Source organism: Mauremys mutica, chromosome 18 (assembly GCF_020497125.1).
Source record: "Mauremys mutica isolate MM-2020 ecotype Southern chromosome 18, ASM2049712v1, whole genome shotgun sequence".
Taxonomy (NCBI): Eukaryota; Metazoa; Chordata; order Testudines; family Geoemydidae; genus Mauremys; species Mauremys mutica.
The window spans coordinates 9,942,011-9,961,258 of NC_059089.1; the positions used below are offsets into that span (position 1 = coordinate 9,942,011).

Genomic DNA, 19,248 nt, shown 5'->3' on the forward strand with positions numbered 1-19,248 from the left:
GCTAGCTCATCAGCAAACGTTTTAGTGACACGCTGCGAAGGAAAGGATACTGACCTGGAAACGGGGTGGTTCTGTTTGAGTGAGAGCTGCAGCCTGGCATGAGAAAAGCATGTGCCTGCACACTCTGATGAGACACTAATTGCTAAATATTCCCTCGTTTGCCCAGCCTTTGGGGAGAATACACTCTTGGGCCTGCTGCTTGGGCTCTGGGTGGACTGGGGATAGGGTGTGGGGGGGTCTCCATTCTCTGGACATCTTGAGTATGCAGGCTGTGCTGGAGAATGACAGATACCACCAGGCCATTTCGGATCCAGGCTGCAGGCTTATCCATAGTTTGGAACCTGTGGGTAATGGCCTAAGCCCCACACCTAGGGCCAGATTTTCAAAGGTATTCAGGTGCCTAAGGATGTAGATCGGCATCTAGTGGGATTTTCTAAAGAACCTAATGAGGTTAGGCACCTAGGCACCTGGTGGGAATTTTCAAAAGTATCTGCAGCTTCAGGCACCTAAATATTTTTACAAATCTGGCCTTTAGGTGTTTTTCAAGCTTTTATTATTTGTATGGTAGTTGCACCAAGGACCTCCAGTCACGGACAGGGCCCGTTGTGCTGGGCACTGGACAGACACAGACCAAAAAGAGGGTCCCGATCCCTACAATCTACATATTTTAAAGCCTGCTTCCCCTTTCTAATGTGTCTTTTCATCCCATTCTGTTTCTTTGCTTATTTTACCTTCTCGCTAATTAGTTCCAAACAGGGTCAGGGTGGAGATTAACTCAGCTTTGGTATACCAGCCCTGGAGCAGGCTCAGGAAACCCCTGCTAACTCCTTTGGCAGAGTGCGGCAGAACCTGGGGGAGAGAGCGTGCTGTTTTCTTTAGCGAGCAAAGTGAAGGCCCAGACACCAGCAGCATCACAGAGCCGTGGGCTTCTTTTTCTTTAGCGTGCTGCATACAGTCGGTTCAGCTCCTGCTCGGTAAAAGGTGCACCATTCACAGATGTCCTTATTTGTCTTATGGGAATGTCCCAATTTCATCAATTTTCAGAGCAGCAGCTATAATCACAGGATATGAAGCACCCAACCTTTCATGCCCACTTTGATATGTATCACCACTACTATGCAGTACAATTTATTTATGTTGAGTTTTCGATGGTCAAATATATTAACAACTTTTGGAAACACTGTCACATAAAACCGGATGGAGAACACGCATTCTGTACAAGCACAAGGGAAACATACCAAATAAAGGCCCAGTCATGCCGATGCTTATCAAGCCTAGTACCTACTAGTGTCTGCAGTCACGCTGACGTCAGTGGGACTGTATATGTTAGGATGCAGTCTGCATGGGATTAACTGCGTGCAGCAGTGACCCCAAGAGAGAAATGGGAGGGTTTTTCTTTAATTTGGCCATTTTAATTTGACATTGCTGTACAGCCAAACTCCTGTATGGATATGTCATCTATCCAAGTCCCTGCAGCAGCTGAACCTAAATCTTGCAGCAAAGGCTCTGGATTCTGCAGTGCTCTGTTGCAGCAGAGTAGACATTTGGTGGCAGTTTCATTTAAATGAAGAATGGCGGCTTTTAATGATTTTGGTATGAAAATGAACACCACCATCAATACAGCGGTCCTGGTGTTAGATTTGACTCCCCCCGCCCCGGAAAATCAGTTTGTTGGTTTTTAACCAGCTCTGCCATTTAGATTACCCGGTTTCACATGCATTTAGCCTCTGATGTGTTTACTTGTCCACTCCTTTTAACACTCCAAACTTTCCTTAATTGGAGGGCATCTCAGAACACCCTTCTTTGACCAGCTCACTCCCTGCCCAAGGCCAAGACGTGCACGGCTCAGGATTCCCCAGGCAACCCAAATGAAAAAAAGATTTGCCAGCTAATAAAAAAGAAAAAAAGAGAATGTAAGTATGCAAATTCACTGATACTCAAACAGGCCTAGAGTTACCTGGGAACCCTGCTCCATTCACTCACCCAACTCAAACTCATAGACTCATAGACTTTAAGGTCAGAAGGGACTATTATGATCATCTAGTCTGACCTCCTGCACAAAGCAGGCCACAGAATCTCACCCACCCACTCCTGGAACAAACCCCTAACTTATGTCTGAGTTACTGAAGTCCTCAAATCGTGGTTTGAAGACCTCGAGCTGCAGAGAATCCTCCAGCAAGTGACCCATCATGACTCACCAACAACACCCACTTCTGCCTCCTTTCCTGGTTCCCATCACCTTGCATCCCAAACAATCCCTTCCCACAACATCTCCTCATTGTCTTCTCACCCCACCGCATCCCAAGAGCAGCACATGAGTGGGAAAGAGCTCCACATGCCCCCAAAGGAGGAGATGACCGTGTCTTGGTTGGGATGTGGCCTGTAACTGTCGGCCCATGGTTGTCACATGGGCCAGGCTCTCAGCCTGTGTGGATTCTCTGGTGTGTAATAAGGTTTGAGCTCCGGCTGAAGCTCCGCCCACAGTGGGCACAGGTGTAGGGCCTCTCGCCCGCGTGGGTCCGCTGATGCTGGAGGAGATTGGACCTTGCGCCGAAGCTCCTCCCGCACTGGGCGCACTCGTGCTGCCGCTCCCCGGTGTGGATCTTCTGGTGGTCGCTCAGCTCCGAGCCGCGGCTGAAGCTTTTCCCGCACTGGGCGCACTGGCGGGGCGCGTCCGCCGCATGGAGTCTCTGGTGCCTGATGAGGGCGGAGCTCATGGAGAAGCTCCGCCCACATTGGGCGCACTGGTAGGGCCGCTCGCCCGTGTGGATGGTCCAGTGCTGCATGAGGTGGGAGCTCAGGCTGAAGCTCTTCCCGCAGGCGCAGCGGTAGGGCCGCTCGCCCGTGTGCGTCCGCTGGTGCTGCACCAGGTGGGAGCTGACGCTGAAGCTCCGCCCGCATTCAGTGCACACGTAAGGCCGCTCCCCCGTGTGGATCCGCTGGTGCCGGACCAGGTGGGAGCTCACCCGGAAGCTCTTTCCGCACTCGGCACAGTCGTAGGGCCGCTCGCCAGTGTGGATCCGCTGGTGCCGCAGGAAGGTGGAGCTCTGGGTGAAGCGTTTCCCGCACTCGGGGCAGGCATAGGGCCGCTCCCCTGTGTGGGTTCTCTGATGGATAATCAGAGACGAGCTCTTGTTGAAGCTCTTCCCGCAGTCCGTGCACGTATTCGGTCTCTCCTGGTGGGTGAGGCCATCGCTCACCTGAGCAGATTTACCCCGGCTCTGCGCCAGCGGGTTCCTCCGCCGCTTTTCTGATCCGCACCGAGTCTCACGGGCTCCTCCCCACTCGGGGCTCTGGGATCTCGTGGGTAAAGTCACGGGAGGCTCCACCACCTCAGGGGCTTCATGCAGGGGCTTCTGCTCCTCATTCTTTCTCGGCATCCCATCACCTGCTGGAATGAAAAGGGAATCCAGCCATGATTTGCTCCCTGCACTGGGGAGAAGAGAACCTCAGGAGTAGGAAGGGCAGTGGGGCTTGTCATGAATATTAAAAGTCACCAGAACTTAACTCCACAAAAACCCTTCGCCAGGAGGGGGACTTATGCTGCCCCAAAATCCCACCTGAGCCCCAGATAAAGGATGGGCAAGGGGAAGGACCCCTGTTTCATATCAGTTTGGATGGGTGGGAAGCCCTGAATGTCTAGGATATGGGTACTGCAGTGAAGGAGGCGGGATGACAGAATGGTGAGGTCTTGCAACTGCTTAGGTGGAATTCCACAATTCTTCTCCGTTCACTGGGCAAGCTGCTTACTCCTCACCTGCGTGGGCACTGCTCACGATCGCCTCACGGCCTTGCATATCGGACCTGCAGCTCTTCTCCTTGTTCTGTCTGGGATCACAGCAGGTCTCGGAACAGGCAGTCCTGCTCAGGGGAAAGGAAGTGGGTGAGATCAGGGTTTGTCACACATTTGCAGAGCGTTTGTTACAAAACCGGAGCATGGTTTTTAAATGATCCTTCCTTTCCGACGGCGGGTATATCTCATCTCAACAGAGGGGAAAACGTTCTTGGAGGCCGGCGGCGTAGCTAGGAGTGGAAAGGTGAGCGGGCAGGCAATGACCGACTCGCGCTAGCTCAGCTCGAGGTGACGTTGTGACATGGGCGAGTTGCCCAAGTCTAAGCCCTCCCGACCCCTTGGGGCTGAGTTAGGGAAGAAGCAAGAGAAACCAAACTGGCTGAAGGAAGTGTCCACCCCAGATGCACGCACCGCTTCGGGAGTGGAACGTGGCTGAGGTGCAGCTTGTCTCCCTTGAGGCTGAGGAACTGCCCTGACACCTGCACAGGGAGCAGGAGTCAGCGCTGGGAGGGCTCTGCTTCCTGGGGGGCGGCTCTCTATCTGTGTGTGTGTGGGGGGGGGGGAAGCGACCAGGCTCCCAGCTCTGAGGGGAAGGGTTCTCTAGGGGCATGGGTAGGGCAAGTCCCTTGGGTGGGTGGGAGGAAGCCATTCCCATTGGGGTGTCAGGCTCTCCAGTGTGTGTCACTGTCCAGTCTCTGTCCCAGCCCGGTGTGGAAGGGAGGCCCCAAGGGAGGAGGGTTGGAGATTGAGCCTGTCCTGCACTCACCCTGCAGAGGCAGCTTCTGTCCCATGGGGCTGGGTCTGGCTGTTGGCTCTTGCTGCTTGCAGATCTGGAGCAGCCAGCTGCAGCATCACATGGTGTGTGTGCAGGTGGGGCTCTCCCTGCTCCCCTCCTGGTCCTGCCAGATGCGGGGCTTCGCCTGCCGAGCTGGGCAGGAGCATAGGGTTGCTCAGAAAATGACAAGCCAGAGGTGCCTGGGTGCAGTTCAGGTACTGGAGCGATGCTCCAGCAGTGCTCCAGCCCTGCTCAGATTTGGGTAGGCCTGGGTGCTTAGTGGGTGGGCCATAGCCTGTAAGAGGGTGGTGGGAGCTCAGAGCCAGCCAACCATATTCCAAGGTACAGCTCTTTTAGGGAGATCCTGTGGTACAGTCAGGGCAAGGGGTGGCTGAGGATTCAAGCACACCCCTAGACGGAGGTTTGTGGAGACCCTGCACCCAGGCTGGAAGGGCCAGAAGAACTGTAAGTTCCTAAGAGTGGCACTATTCTTTCAGAACTCTGGGCTACACCTCCCTTTACTGGCAAACCAAGTGGGGGACACCTGAGGCAAGCTGACTACAGTGCTGCACAGTGAGGCGGTATGCTCTGCAACCGGACCGTTTGGGAACGTCACCTCTCTGCTGGCAGATGCACTGTGCTCCCTTGTAGGGAATTTGGAGACCTCCCACTGAAGGGCACCTGATGACTTAGGCAAAAATCAAGTACAAAGTCTGGTGCTTATTCATGGGTGCTGGAACTGGGGGGTGCTACCGCACCCCCTGGCTTGAAGTGGTTTCCATCATACACAGGATTTACAGTTTGGAACAATGGCTCTCAGAACTCCCGCTAGACAAATTGTTCCAGCTGAGAGCTGTGTTCATCTCCACACCTGCAGAGAGACCTTGGCCAGGCCCGGTGTGGAGAGGACACAGGAATTCTATACACCTGAGTGACTGCCCAGACCCTACAATCCTGTCCCCACGGAAAGCTCTGAGGACAGGGAAATTGCCCTCCTATTTTATTGATCAAGTTCTGGCAACGTCCTCAGCCTGATGCAAAACACAGAGGTGAAGCTAAAGAGCTTACTAAGGGGCAGACACAAAGAACGCAAAATTGGGACTTGTCAGACCAAAGGTGCAGCCGGTCAGACCTCCTTCCCGGACAGTGGCCAAGCCAGATGCTTCAGGGAAAAAAAAAATCGGGGGAAATTTTTGAAGTCACGGGGGCAGGATTTCATCCTGGCTGTAGAAATATTAAACACTGACCTTCCATGCCCAAAGCGCCGTACAACGACAGAATAAAACGAGCCCCTCTGGTGACATTGTTCCCTGGGGCAGCATATTCCCTCACAAGCGCGTTTGCTATGAAGAGGAAGGGAACTGGCGTTGATTTTTGTTTCCCCGCTGGTTATAAGGAAAGCAAACTGGCCCAGTGATGATGCAGTTGCTAGATCTGGGAGCTCATATCTCAGCCCTTCTTTCTCCTTCTGCCCCTGTCAGTCTCCTCTCTCCTTTCCCAGTGCCACTCGCCCTCCAGCTGGGAGGTTGATCGCTGTTACCTTTCCAGTGTGATCCCTCTGCCCAGGCTAGGCCAGTAACAGCTGCTGTGGGTCTGTGCAGCGAGCGGATCTGGGGCTCAGGCACACAGGGATCAGCAGTGGGGTAAGGGGAAGGAAAAGGCATTTACAGCTACTTTCCTGCCTTCGCTCTCAATTACCTGCAGCTCCTGGCTCAGACGGTGCCTGTAGAATCTGTTTGCTTCCCAAAGACAGCAGTTAGAGCCTGGGACGAGGCCCATTTTGGGTTTGCGGTGGCACTTTAAATCATGTCTCTCAGCAGGCCAGGGCCCCTTGGAGATGGGAGATTAGCAGCTCCTTGCTCTGGGCTCTTGGACAGAAGGGAGCTGGGTAGGGACCTTCTCACCCGGGAAGCTCATCCTTAAAATCCCGAGGACAGGCAATCCGGAGGCAGAAAGAGAAGCAGCCTCCTGTCTTTTCTCAACAGCCACCACCCTCTAGTGGCAACAGCTAGGGGAACACGTGTGAATTTTGCACGGCTCACAGGTGGCGAGGAGACTCTGAGTAGTTCAGCGGAGCCCGCTCACACTGCGCGTATGCCAGGGGTAATCAGTTATTTGTCGGCAAGGTCCAGATTTCTTGGTCGAGGTATAGTCAAGAGCCAGACTCCAGAGAAAATAACCCAACAATAATAGCTAATGATAATAAGTAAATACAAAGATTTCGAAAGCGGCTGGCAGGTAGGGTACCAACTTCGTAATCACACAGAACTAAACACCCTAACCCTGCCCCATGCCCCGCCCCTTCTCCAAGGCCCCGCCCCCACTCACTTCACCCCCCCCTTCGTTGCTCATTCTTCCCCACCCTCACTCACTTTCACCGGGCTGGGGCAGAGGTTGGGGTGCGGGAGGGGGGGTGAGAGCTCCGGTGGGGGGTGCAGGCCCTGGGATTGGGTGAGGGGTTTGGGGTGCGGGAGGGGGCTGGGGCAGGGGATTGGGATGCGGGAGTGGGTGCAGGCTCCAGTAGGGAGTTAGGGTACGGGAGGTGGCTCAGGGCTGGGGCAGAGGATGAGTGGTTTGGGTTGCAGGAGGGGGTGCAGGCTCTGGCTGGGGATATGGGCTCTAGGGTGGGGCCAGGGATGAGGGGTTTGGGGTGCAGGAGGGGGTCTCAGAGCTGGGGCAGAGGGTTGGGGGGCAGAAGGGGGTGTGGGCTCCAGGAGGGAGTTTGGGGGCAGGAGGGGGCTCAGGACTGGGGCAGGGGGTTGGGGTGTAGGAGGGGGTTCGGGATGCAGGCTGGCTCCTAGGCGGCTCTGACCTCAGGCAGCTCCCGGGAAGCAGCAGCATGTCTGACTCCTTGGAGGGTGATGCTCACTTCAGGCGGCTCCCAGTCGGCAGCACAGAGGGCTAAGGCAGGCTCCCTGCCTGCTCCGGCTCTGTGCGGCTCCCAGAAGTGGCCGGCATGTGTGGCTTCTAGGCAGAGGAGCCAGGGGACTCTGTGTGATGCCCGTGCCCACAGGTGCCATCCCTGCAGCTCCCATTGGCTGTGGTTCCTGGCCAATGGGAGCTGCGGAGCCAGCACTTGGGGCAGGGGCAGCACGCAGAGGCCCTGGTCACCCCTGCGCCTAGGAGCCACAGGACACGCTGCCGCTTCCAGGAACCGTGTGGAGCCAGGGCAGGCAGGAAGCCTGCCTTAGCCCTGCTGCACCATCAACCAGACTTTTAACAGCCCGGTCAGCAGAGTGACCAGAGCTGCCAGGGTCCCTTTTTGACCAAGTGTTCTGGTGGAAAACTGGACACCTGACAGCCCTACTGGCAGTCCGGATTTGGCCCATGGTCTGCCTATTGATTCCCCCAGCATATGCCATGCTCATAGCTACTGAAACATGCGTCTCTGTCCAGAGGGCAGAGCGGAGAATCCAGGGGAAATTCCTCCTAACTCCCAATAGTCAGAGGTTAGCTTATGCCAGGGGCGACCAAACTTACTGACCCTCTGAGCTGCATATGATAATCTTCAGACATTCGAGAGCCAGGTGTGTCTGCCAGGGCTCAGGGCTTCTCCCTGCTGCAGGGTGGTGGGGCTAGGGACTTCTGCCCTGAGGGGCACGGGGTCTCAGGGCTCCTGCCCTGCTCCTGTTGAAGGAGAAGCCCTGAGCTCCCTCCCCACTCCAGTCTGGTAAGCGGAGAATGGGGGAGAGGGGCGTGGAGGACTCCGGTAGCCACACTTCAACTGTAAAAGAGCTGAGATTTTGCCACCTCTTATCCCCTGAAGGGTTTGTATCATTTCCAAGACTCCTGGTTTTAGGGGTGATTATTTTGTTATTACATCACAAGATATTCTTGTTACACACAGAACAATCCTTCTTTAAATTCTGCGGCGCTTTCTATTTTTACACCCCCACTAACACAGTATCTGAGCACCTCACAACCTTTAAAGCGTTTATACTCTTTGAGGTAGGGAAGTGCTACTGTTCCCATTTTACACGCGGGGAGCTGAGGCACAGGGAGACCATGACCTTCCCCAGGTCACACAAGACGTTTGTGGCAGAGCAGGGAACTGGGAATTGAATCCAGCTCTTCCAAGTCCTAGGCTAGTGCCTTAGCCATTGGCCAGCCTTCCTTCTCTGTTTTTTTTAAAAACTCCTATAACATGTTGTGGCAATGAGTTCCACAGGCTAATTGTTCATTCTCTCTACAAGTATTGCCTTTTGTCAGTTTTGAACTGACCACCTGTCAATTTCCTTGAATGTCTCCATGTTCTTGTATTATGAGAAAGGATGAATAGAAGCTCCTAGCGTACCTTCTCTAGAACATTCATTAATTTTTATATAGTGTTTTCTCTTGGCTTCTCATGTCCTAGTTTAGAAGATGGGGCTCAGTTCCCATTGTTAGGCACTAGCCATTGTTTGTTTCTCTTCCGGGGAGGTGGGACTCTTCCTCTTGCTGCTGGGTCAGGGTGTTGTCGCTCTTGAAATTTGGGATGGGGAGATGTTTGGGGACTTTAAAATTTATTTTAAATTTAAAAAACCTAATTAAAACCTTTTTAAATGCAGCTTGTTACCCTGTTTCCTTCCCCCCCACCTCCTTTCTCCAGCTCCAGGAGAGAGATTGTCTTATTTGCCCCTTATTCAGTCCCACTCAGTAGAAATCATTTGCTTCTCCAGTGGAAATTTGTGGCAGGCTACGAGAAAACAATTCCTAATGACGAGAAGACTTTGGCCATGTGAAATAGTCTCCCCCTCAAGAGAAAGGGCATCACTAGTGCTTCCATCACTAGGGACATTGAAAATCTACGTAAAATTAGATAAAGTCCTGGAAACTAGGCTACAGACCAGGGGTAGGCAACCTATGGCACGTGTGCTGCCTTCAGTGTGTGAGCTGATTTTCAGTGGCACTCACGCTGCCCGGGTCCTGGCCACCGGTCCTGGGAGCTCTGCATTTTAATTGAATTTTAAATGAAGCTTCTTAAACATTTTAAAAATCTTATTTATTTTACATACAACCATAGTTTAGTTATATATTACAGACACATAGAAAGAGACCTTCTAAAAACATTACTGGCACGCAAAACCTTAAATTAGAGTGAATAAATGAAGACTCGGCACAGCACTTCTGAAAGGTTGCCGATCCCTGCTATAGACAATTCTACACAGACCCCCAGGAGATGGGAGTGAAGGCCTGAGTGATTCAGAGAGGGGAACTGCTGCGGGATATACCTGGGATCGGGGAGGCTGAGAGAAGCTTGGCAGAATTCAATTTTTTTTTTACAATTTTAATGGATAATATTGATTTTTATTTTTAAGCACCGTCTTTGATTTTTATCCAGCTACACTTTTGACGTTATAGGGAAATTAGACATGGCGGGGACCAGACAAGAATTGTTTAATGACAGCAGACATGGACATTCATAAAGTTAAAGCTTTGTAACCACTGAAACACAAACCGTCAACATCACGTGTCAAGATACACGAAGTCAATATCCTTAAACCAAACTCAAATAAGTCCCCAAGCAGCAGTTTTCTTAATTTGCCTGTCTCTACATTTTGATTATTGACGGAAATACTTTCGCGTCCGTTTGCGTGTGTCCAGTGAAATCGACGTTTATTGATGCTTGCGGTGTTGTAGCTGTGCTGACCCCAGGATATGAGCCAGACAAGCTTTTCTTCAGGACTGTGGCGCTCCAAAGCTGGTGTCTTTCACCAAAAGAAGTTGGTCCAATGAAAGATCTTACCTCACCCCCCCCCCCCCGTGTCTCTCAGTTATTGACATTTACAGATAAAAATCGAATCCTTCTAAGCCTAGTTATAGAGAACAGAGACTGTGTGGGAGACAGAGAGGGGGTCAGTTCAGAACCACCAGGAAGAGCTCAACAGGAGAGATTAGGGTAACCAGACAACACATGTGAAAAATTGGCACAGGGGATGGAGGTAATAGGAGCCTATATAAGAAAAAGACCCCAAAATCGGGACTGTCCCTATAAAATCGGGACATCTGGTCACCCTAGGAGAGATATTGACAGGAATCCCCACCGATTGTTTTATACACACACACTCTCTCTCTCTCTCTCTGCTCCTCAGACATAGCAGCCTCTGACCGAAGTGAGGAGGGGATTTGGCCTGGAGATCCAGCACTTTTCCAGGGGGATCCTAAACTAAAAGGGACACTGGGGTGATAGGAACCTGGTCCGGGTGAGGCTGCCCAGCCCTGGAGGACAGAGCTATGCCTGTCACATGGTGTTATTTCCCCTCTGATCTTCTATTAGGTAAACAACGAGGAAAGGATCCTGGACTGCTCCGTGGGGGAGGCTGTGTCCAGGTTTCTGTACTGATGACCGCTAGAGGGTGATGGTTATTGTGGCAGGAGAAGCTGGGCCTGTCTCTCCTCTTGCTAGTTCCTGTGCTTTGGATACCAGGGGTTGAGCTTCCTGAGATGTAGCGGCTGCTGCTGCCTGCCTGTAATTTGCAATTGCAACAGCCTCTGCTGTGCCCAGAGGCCTGCCTGAGCTGCTCTGCTGCCTCAGCCCAGGGAGAGACCCTAGCCAAGGTGGGGGCCTGTCTCTGGCTCTAACCAGGCCTAGGGAGACACAGGACGCTGCAGGTAACTGAGAGAGAGAACTCAAGCACTGACTGGCGATGGGCAGCAAGGGGACCCCTCTCAGCCCCCTGTGTGCCCCTGCTCTGACACACACAGCATCTCAGTTCTGTTAGCACGCGCTGGAGCTGGTGCAGGGCTGAGACCAGCGCTGCCAGGAATGGAACAATAACCCAGGCTCCCAGCCACAGGAGGTGGACAGAGGAGGAGAAATGAGAAATGCTTCCTCCAAGTCAGTTTTCTGCTTCTGTCTAGTAAACATGCTGATGGGACAGGCAGGGGAACATCACCAAACCAGCTTCTTTTTATTCTGCCTTTTCCGGGCTGGTAAAGGGAGGGTTTAAAATATTTTGGGGTTCTTAGCCCGGGTGAAAGGCGCCAGATCTGCACTATCAAGCATTTTACCAGCACCACACAGCCTGCAAATTTGCATGCAGACAAAGACTATAGAGAGGACTGGGCTTTAAAATGGTCGGGAGCCCGGCCTCATCTCTCCCCATTTGCCCTCAGTGCCCTGACAAGCTGAGGAATAACACCCACCTTTTGATCGTTTCAGGGGGGACAGAAAAGAGAAATGGCTGCACTGGAGCCAGCTCAGGTAAGGCATTTTCATGGGGCTGGGGGGCTTGTTATGCAGCGAGAGGAGTAAATACACAGGAAGGTGGAGGAGGGGAGAGAGTGGAGCCTGCCAGGAGGGGCTGACTTGTCGGATCAAGGAGATGATTAGGGGAAGGGAGAAATTCCTGAGCTGCAGCATATGGATCAAATCCCAGCGCTTTCCTCTCTGTGCTGGGCAAGGGCTGCTGGGAATTGTTTCTGGGAGGATGGGTGAATAATAGAGCATCATTAAGATGTTTCTGATTGAATCTCCCAGTATTGCCAAGACCCAGACGTGGCGCCACAAATACCAAGATGGGGGCAAATTAATGGAAAAGTGCCCGGAGCTCAGGAGACAGCCACAAAGACATTCTGCCTCTGGGCTTCCCAGCGCTGGCATTTGGGAGTTCAGTGACGTCTGAGGCTGGGTATGTGAGTGCGGGGTGGGCTTACACCTGGGGGAAAGCAGGCCTGAATTGAGGGGTCCCGTGAGAAGGTGGTGTCAGGTGAGTCTAACCATACTCTAGGTGAGCTATTGCCTTGCCATGCCACGGGAGACTGGGGCACATGGCTTGAGCGGTGGGATGAACCAGAGGTGCTGAGTGGGCAACGCTTGTGATTTCAGGTCCCAGTGACATTTGAGGATGTGGCTGTGTATTTCTCTCGGGAGCAATGGGGCCTTTTGGACGAAACGCAGAGGGCCCTCTACAGGGACGTCATGCAGGAGAATTACCAGACTCTGGTCTCACTGCGTAAGGATTCAGCTCTTCTCGTTTATTTGAAGCTCTGTGGTCGCTGAAGTGCTGGGGGAGGCTTCGGCTCAGGCCTCCGGCCCCTTAGACCACGTCTACACTGCAAAGAAGAACCTGCCGTGCTGAGTCTGAGAGCCTGGGTCAATTGACTCAGGCCTGTGGGGCTAAAAGGAGCAGTGTTTGTGGATGGAAGTGGGGCTTGGGCTGAACCCTGAGTCAGAGCTTGGGATTAGTGTGCAGGGTCGACGTACCCGTAGATGTCTGGGGATCCAGCCAGGCCTGGAGTGGCAGGGGGAGACCCCAGACAATACCTTTCAAGTAGCACTTTGTGGGGGTGGGGAGGGATTGAACCCTTGTGGGTATTCCTCCCCACCCTCTTATATGCAAATATTATCCACATGGATTTAATTGTTACATTCTCACTGGCCTTTCTGTTACATAACATGTCTAAAACATGGGCCACTCTCTCCCCTTTGGGGTTTTCTTCCTTCTTTCCCTTTCCCCAGCCTGCTCTCAAGGGGACATTAACAACATGAAAAAGGTGTGACATTCAAAATGATGCACAATCAGGCGGGTAAATCATTAAGGCGCTTTGGATGGGACATTTATATGCATAATAAGATAAAAACATAAAACTATTGCTGATAAAATTTTCAGGGGACACAAAGATTGGGGAAGTTGTAAATAACGAAGAGGGCAGGTCATTGATGCAGAGCAACCTGGATCCCTTGGTAAGCTGGGTGCAAGCGAACAATATTTGTTTTAATGAGGCCAAATGTAAAATTATACATCTAGGGACAAGGAATTTAGGTCCCACTTACAGGATGGGGAGACTCTGTACTGGGTAGGAGAGACTCTGAGAAAGACTTGGGGATCATGGTGGATAACCAGCAGAACGAGAGTTCTTGGTGCAATCCTAATGCAGTTCTAGGGTGTATACATGGGAATATCAAGTAAACACAGGGAGATTATATTACTTCCCTGTTTGGCACTGGTGTGATCATTACTGGAATACTGTGTCTAGTTGTGGCATCCCTAATTCAAGAAGGATGTGGATAAATTGGAGAAGAGCCAGGAGAATGACTAAATGACTGTAAAACGTGCCTTATGATAAAGGAAGTTGCATGGCCTGTGTTATCCAGGAGGTCAGATTAGATGATCCCAGTGGTCTTGTCTGGCCTTATGCAACCCTCATGCTAATCTCTAGAGATGAAGGTGAGACCTAACATGGGGAGCAGATTATCCCACATTTGCCTAATGCAAAATTTCTTGTTCCTTTCTCGGAAACAGCCGGTTCAGGTGACTGTGACTGGGCACTGGACTACATGGACCTTGAGTCTGATCCAGTCTGGCAATTCCTATGTTCTGCTCTTCTTTGTATTTCACTACATCTCGTCTCCCTATTTCTTTCTCTCTCTGGATCCCCCTTTCCCGCCCTTTGCGGTGCTCTTTGCCTTCTCTTCCTCTGTTCTCCCCTTGTGTCTCCTCCCTCTTCCCACAATCCCTTCTTTTCAGTCATCTCCACACCTTCCCTCCGCCTCCCCTCGATCCAGCATCTCCCTCAGGGCTCTGAAATCACAGCTCTCCAGTCACAGCCACACACCCTCAGTCTAACCCCACACGCCACAGTCACGCCCTGTCCCCCGACAAGCATATACAGCACCAGTCGCACACAGTCAGAGAGAGACGCCCCCCAGTCACTGGCTTCTCTGTCCAACTCACCTTCACCAGACCCCCCACCCCCGGTAACACAGTTGCAAAAGCCTCTTGAGGCAGCGCCAGGTTTGCTCCGGGTCACAACGCTCCCTGCCCTGCAGAGAAGCTGAGTACACAGCACAGCACAGAGTCCCTTCTTGAAGACAGGGGTGGCTGCAGAGCCGTAACAAGGAATTTTTGCGCCTGAGGCAAGGGCTGGCTCCAGGATCTTTGGCGGCAATTTGGCGCCAGGTCCCTGAGTCCCTCCCGGAGGGAAGGACCTGCTGCCGAATTGCCGCCGAAGAACGAATGAAGCGGCGGTGGCAATTCGGCGGCAGGTCCTTCCCTCTGAGAGGCACTCAGGGACCTGCCGCCAAAGAGCTGCCGAAGAAGCAGTGGCAGTAGAGCTGCTGCCAAAGTGCCGCTGATCACGTTTTTTTTTCCCCCGGCGCCCCTCCGCTTTGCGCACCCGAGGCAAGTGCCTCACTCGCCTCGCCCTCGTTACGGCACCGGTGGCTGTGCAGAATGCATGAACAGCAGCAGACGTGATGGCTGCCACCTTGGCCAACACGCCAAGCTGCGGGAGGGTCTGCCACCTCCCCGTCTCCTCCCATAGGGAAGGATGTTCACAGACAGAACACTGTCCGGGGCTTTCCGTGGGGAGAGAACTGTGCGATTCCCCTGTACGTGGGCACTCCTACAGAGGCGCACCGTGTCCCCTCGCCTCCTGGGGCTGGTTCCATGCGCTGAGAGGCAGTAGAGAGAGCAGCAAGTACCAGGCTTATTCGTTTCTCTTTGCCTAAGTTATGTGCAGGTCCCTGACTCAGCTGTAAGGGGCACAACACATCTCCCAGAAACTGTCTGCCTTTCCCCAGGGCCTCGGGGAACATCCCCCATCCATTCAGGTGAAACGTCTCCTCCCAGCAGAAGGAGGAGCTGGGTTTAAATCAGGGCCATTCTTCATAACAAACAGTCGAGGAATATTTGACAAACGCTGATTTCCTTGCTCCCTGAGCAGGATCGTCCATTCCCAAACCTGACGTGATTTCCCAGATGGAACGAGGGGAAGAGCCGTGGGTCCCAGACCTCCAGAGCTCCCAGGGAAGGCAGATCCCGAGAGGCGCCCGAACAGGTGAGGAATAGGCTAAACCACCTCAGGAGCTGTCAGTGGAACGAAGATCTGGGAATCCAGCAGCACTTTCATATCCTCTCATCTCCCTCTTCTCTCTTTCACCGTGGTAGCTGCTCTGGGTGATCCCCACATGGCTGATGTCAGTCAGGGCCGTCTGCCCAGCGCAACTCACATCTGGCAGGGGTCTGTCCCCTCACCCATCCTTTCTGTGGAGTCAGGAGGGGTGTGGCATCAGAATTGTTCTCCTTCCCTCTGTCTTCTGGGGACAGTTCGGGGATTCGATTCCTGATTTTCAGTCTCATTGGAACAAACCCTGCTTGTCACTAGACATTGCCAGTTGGAGTTGCTTTTTAATAGACGAATTTAAAAACAACAACAACCCGTTTTCTGATATAGGCTTCTAGCAGTATGTCCTAAAATTGGAATATAGGGTTTCCTGCTCCCCGGTTATATCTTGAAGGGTTTTTGTATGGGCCTGTGAGCAAAACAACCAAAGATTCCCAGGCCCCCTCGCTCCTCTCCATGCATACCCCTGCCTGCTGCTGGCGGCCTGTTCGGTGTCATGTCTGCTGCTGCTGTTACTGGTAAAGAGATGGCAGACGCTCCCCTTCTCATCTCTTTTTGTTCTGACTGATAACTGGGATTGCAATAGCACTGAAGAGCCCCTGGCATGGGCCGAGACCCCCGAGTGCTCTGCAAACACACCAAAAAGAGCTGACAACAGACAAGAGGCAACAGATGGATACAGACAGATGGGGGCAGCACAAGGAAACAGTCAGACGACGGGGTAACTTGTAGCAACAGTAGGAACAAAAGGGACACATGGCTTTTGCAAGTCCAATTCCCTTTTCACAGGATTCCTTCCTGCCCTCCCCTTGCAGGAAATCACAGGCGCCAGTTTCCTCCTTTCCCCAGGGCTGCTCAACCCCCATTCTGCCCCGGGTCCAGTCCCCACCCCACTCCTTCCCCCAAGGCCGCACCCCGACCCCACCTCTTCCTGCCCCTGCCCTGCCTCTTCCAGCCTGGTTCCGTCCCCTGAGTGCGCCCCACTCCTTCCCCTCTCCCCCCAGCGCCACCTGCATGCCGCGAAACAGCTGATTGCGGCAGGCAGGCGCCACTGGGAGGGAGGGGGAGTAGCCGCTCAGCGTATGGGGCTGTTGGGGGGTGGGAGGCACTGGGGGAAGGGGAACTGGCTGCCAGTGGGTGCTAAGCACCTACTAATTTTTTTCCATGGGTGCTCCCGGGCTGGAGCACCCACAGAGTCAGCACCTATGCAGGAAATGACTCATGTCTGGATTCTCTTCTTATTCCAGCAGGGGACGACGTCATCGCCCAGAGGACTCCCGCAGGCGATAAGCCGACCATATGCAGTGAGTGCGGGAAGAGCTTCAGAGGGAGCTCAAACCTCGTTCAGCATCAGAGGATCCACACGGGGGAGAGACCTTACGAATGCGCAGCCTGTGGGAAGAGCTTCCGCCAGCGCTCGCACCTCCTCCAGCACTGGAAGATCCACACGGGGGAGAGACCCTTTGAATGCCCCAACTGCGGCAAGAGCTTCAGCGTGAGCTCCGCTCTCATTAGGCACCAGAAAACTCACACGGGCGAGAGACCCTACGCCTGCGCCGAGTGCGGGAAGAGCTTCAGCGTGAGCTCCGCCCTCACTAGGCACCAGCGGATCCACACGGGGGAGCGGCCCTACGTCTGCGCCGAGTGCGGGAAGAACTTCAGTGTGAGCTCCCACCTCGTGCAGCACCAGCGCATCCACACGGGGGAGCGGCCCTACGTCTGCGCCGAGTGTGGCCGGAGCTTCAGCCAGAGCTCCCACCTCCTCCAGCATCAGAGGGTCCACACGGGCGAGCGGCCCTACGAATGCACCGAGTGCGGGAAGAACTTCAGCCAGAGCTCGGACCTCATCAAACACCAGAGAACCCACTCGGGAGAGCGACCCTACGAATGCCCTTGCTGCTTTAAAAGCTTCACCTGGAACTCAGTGCTCATTAAACACCAGAGAGTGCACATGGGACAGAGATCCTATGAGTGTGGCCAGGGCGTGGAAAGCTTCAGCCCTCATCGTCCCTCAGAGAAACCACACACGGCACAAACCCCACTGATGGAGCATCAGGACACGAGCCAGCGTAATGCACTTGCTCTTATGAGCAAGTCACTTCAACTCTCTGTGCTGAGTCTTCCACCTCTGCCTAAAGGAAAATGGGAATAATGGGATCTTGTTTATAGGAGAGGGCACTGCTCACCCATCACCAGCTGGGACTTTTCCTGGAATTATAGGGTTTGGGAGGTTTCTTTTCCTTTTACTATAGAGTGGGTTGAGTGCTGTTTCTGGAAATCCAGGTTTAGGAGGGGTTTCCAGTGAGTTTGGTTCCAGTTTCAGTAAAGTCTTTATTTGTTGCTGTGGGTCCTTGGAATTTGGGTTTGAAATGTTAAAAATTCTCAATAAAAGTTTGCGTTAAGATACCATGGTCTTGGAAATTTTGTTAGTTCTCAGAGTGCCAGAGGCTAATTTCTCCAGATCGAATTATTCCCACTTTTCGGTATGCAGCCCATTTATCAGTAGTGCCTGTGAATGTCCAGGAGACAGGTATGTGAGACCCCAACGTGGTGACTCAGAGAAATGTAGACTCTTCCAGCAGCAGATCCACTCTTGCTCCCTGGTACCAACTCGAACTTTCGTCTCTCCTCTCCGGATCATATTTAACTTCTTTCAACAAAGCACTTCAAATGCTTCTGTCCCGTTGACATTTGCTGAATCAGAGTTTAATTCCCTAAATTCCAGGATTGTCAGTTCGACAGTGGGATTGTTCATTCAGGGTGGGTTTTCAAAAGCACCAGAAAGTGTTATTGGATTTCAGTGGGAGCCGGGCACATAAATCACATCTTAATAAGGGTAGTTAGTCGGCGCAAGGTGGAAGCGAGGTTTGGGCTTCCTTCACAGAAGAGAGATGGATCGGAGCTACATTTTTAAACCACTGCACAAAGAATTACATCCTCTTACTTGTTGATACCGGTTGTTATGCTTGTAAATTTGGAGATCATTGTGATTAGTCACAGAATTCCTATTAATTAATTAAACAAAACAAATCAATTAAAAACCAAAACTAAAAACAAATCAATGGCCCTAGAAAATAACCCTTGTCTACCCCAGTGGGATGCAATCTGGGGAACTGTGCTTGTGTAACTCCTCAGTAGACAAGGTAACACAGTTAGCCCATGTTTTTATGTCAATAAATAGACTAAGCCTTGGACACTCTGCACTTCCTGGGACAGTGCGTCTGAGAATTGTTATGTTGTATCAATACAATGTCTGTTATAGTGGGTGAACCTGAGGTTCTAGCCCAGAGCAGGTGTTAATTTTGTATCCTATCTCACCTTCTCCAGAGCTCATAAAGTAACAATACATCAGTAAACTGGTGGAGATCAATGGAGCTATGTTGATATACACCAGCTAAGAATCTGGCCCCAAACATTTAGTAGCAACCAGGTGGAATTTCAGACTAGGTTCAGAAATCCTGAAAATGCTTTTGAAATGTCCCTAGTGAAAACAATCCAGTGAGATTTGGAGACAAGCTATCAAAGCAAAAGATACAAGCATTTAACCCCTCAGGGGTTCAGGTGGGATTTTGCAATATAGCGTATGGGGCTCAGTTTCTAGATGTTGTAATTCAAACCGATTTCACAGTTTAACTGCGCATTTTCCCTAACAAATTAAATGTAGTTGTTGCCGATGAGGAGAAATAGATTTTGCTTCTGCCACAGGATGTTGTACATGTTTCTTTGCTTTGGATTTTTTTCTTTTTTTATGAAAGAGGCAGAATATGATGAGAACCTCCCTGTATCACCACTAAGACAGCCTCAAAGAATCAGCATGTATCTGAATGACTGGTAATTGACAAAGTATTTGTTT

General features: G+C 52.2%; 2 protein-coding genes across 11 annotated transcripts; one reads left to right on the forward strand and one right to left on the reverse strand.

Annotated features, from left to right (window-relative positions):
* Window positions 1-1,066: 1,066 nt before the first annotated feature.
* On the reverse strand, window positions 1,067-6,442 carry LOC123352616 (zinc finger protein 436-like). Of its 6 annotated transcripts, none has more exons than XM_044993014.1 (4): window positions 6,267-6,442; window positions 5,816-5,911; window positions 3,758-3,861; window positions 1,067-3,391 (listed from the first exon to the last, which is right to left on the reverse strand). In XM_044993014.1, the coding sequence occupies exons 3-4, from the start codon at window positions 3,795-3,797 to the stop codon at window positions 2,421-2,423; spliced, it is 1,011 nt and encodes a 336-aa protein (XP_044848949.1). In that variant the 5' UTR covers window positions 3,798-3,861; window positions 5,816-5,911; window positions 6,267-6,442; the 3' UTR covers window positions 1,067-2,420. The 6 variants fall into 6 exon arrangements, with proteins under 6 accessions (XP_044848949.1, XP_044848946.1, XP_044848945.1 ...); XM_044993011.1 differs by adding an exon at window positions 4,560-4,721 and having other exon boundaries at window positions 1,067-3,388; window positions 5,816-6,442; XM_044993010.1 differs by adding an exon at window positions 4,560-4,721 and having other exon boundaries at window positions 5,816-6,442.
* Window positions 6,443-10,778: 4,336 nt separating this feature from the next.
* On the forward strand, window positions 10,779-17,801 carry LOC123352615 (zinc finger protein 436-like). Of its 5 annotated transcripts, none has more exons than XM_044993005.1 (5): window positions 10,779-10,824; window positions 11,710-11,751; window positions 12,376-12,502; window positions 15,216-15,329; window positions 16,643-17,801. In XM_044993005.1, the coding sequence occupies exons 2-5, from the start codon at window positions 11,728-11,730 to the stop codon at window positions 17,545-17,547; spliced, it is 1,170 nt and encodes a 389-aa protein (XP_044848940.1). In that variant the 5' UTR covers window positions 10,779-10,824; window positions 11,710-11,727; the 3' UTR covers window positions 17,548-17,801. The 5 variants fall into 5 exon arrangements, with proteins under 5 accessions (XP_044848940.1, XP_044848938.1, XP_044848939.1 ...); XM_044993003.1 differs by lacking the exon at window positions 10,779-10,824 and adding an exon at window positions 10,965-11,159; XM_044993004.1 differs by lacking the exon at window positions 10,779-10,824 and having other exon boundaries at window positions 11,417-11,751.
* The last annotated feature ends 1,447 nt before the right edge of the window (window positions 17,802-19,248 follow it).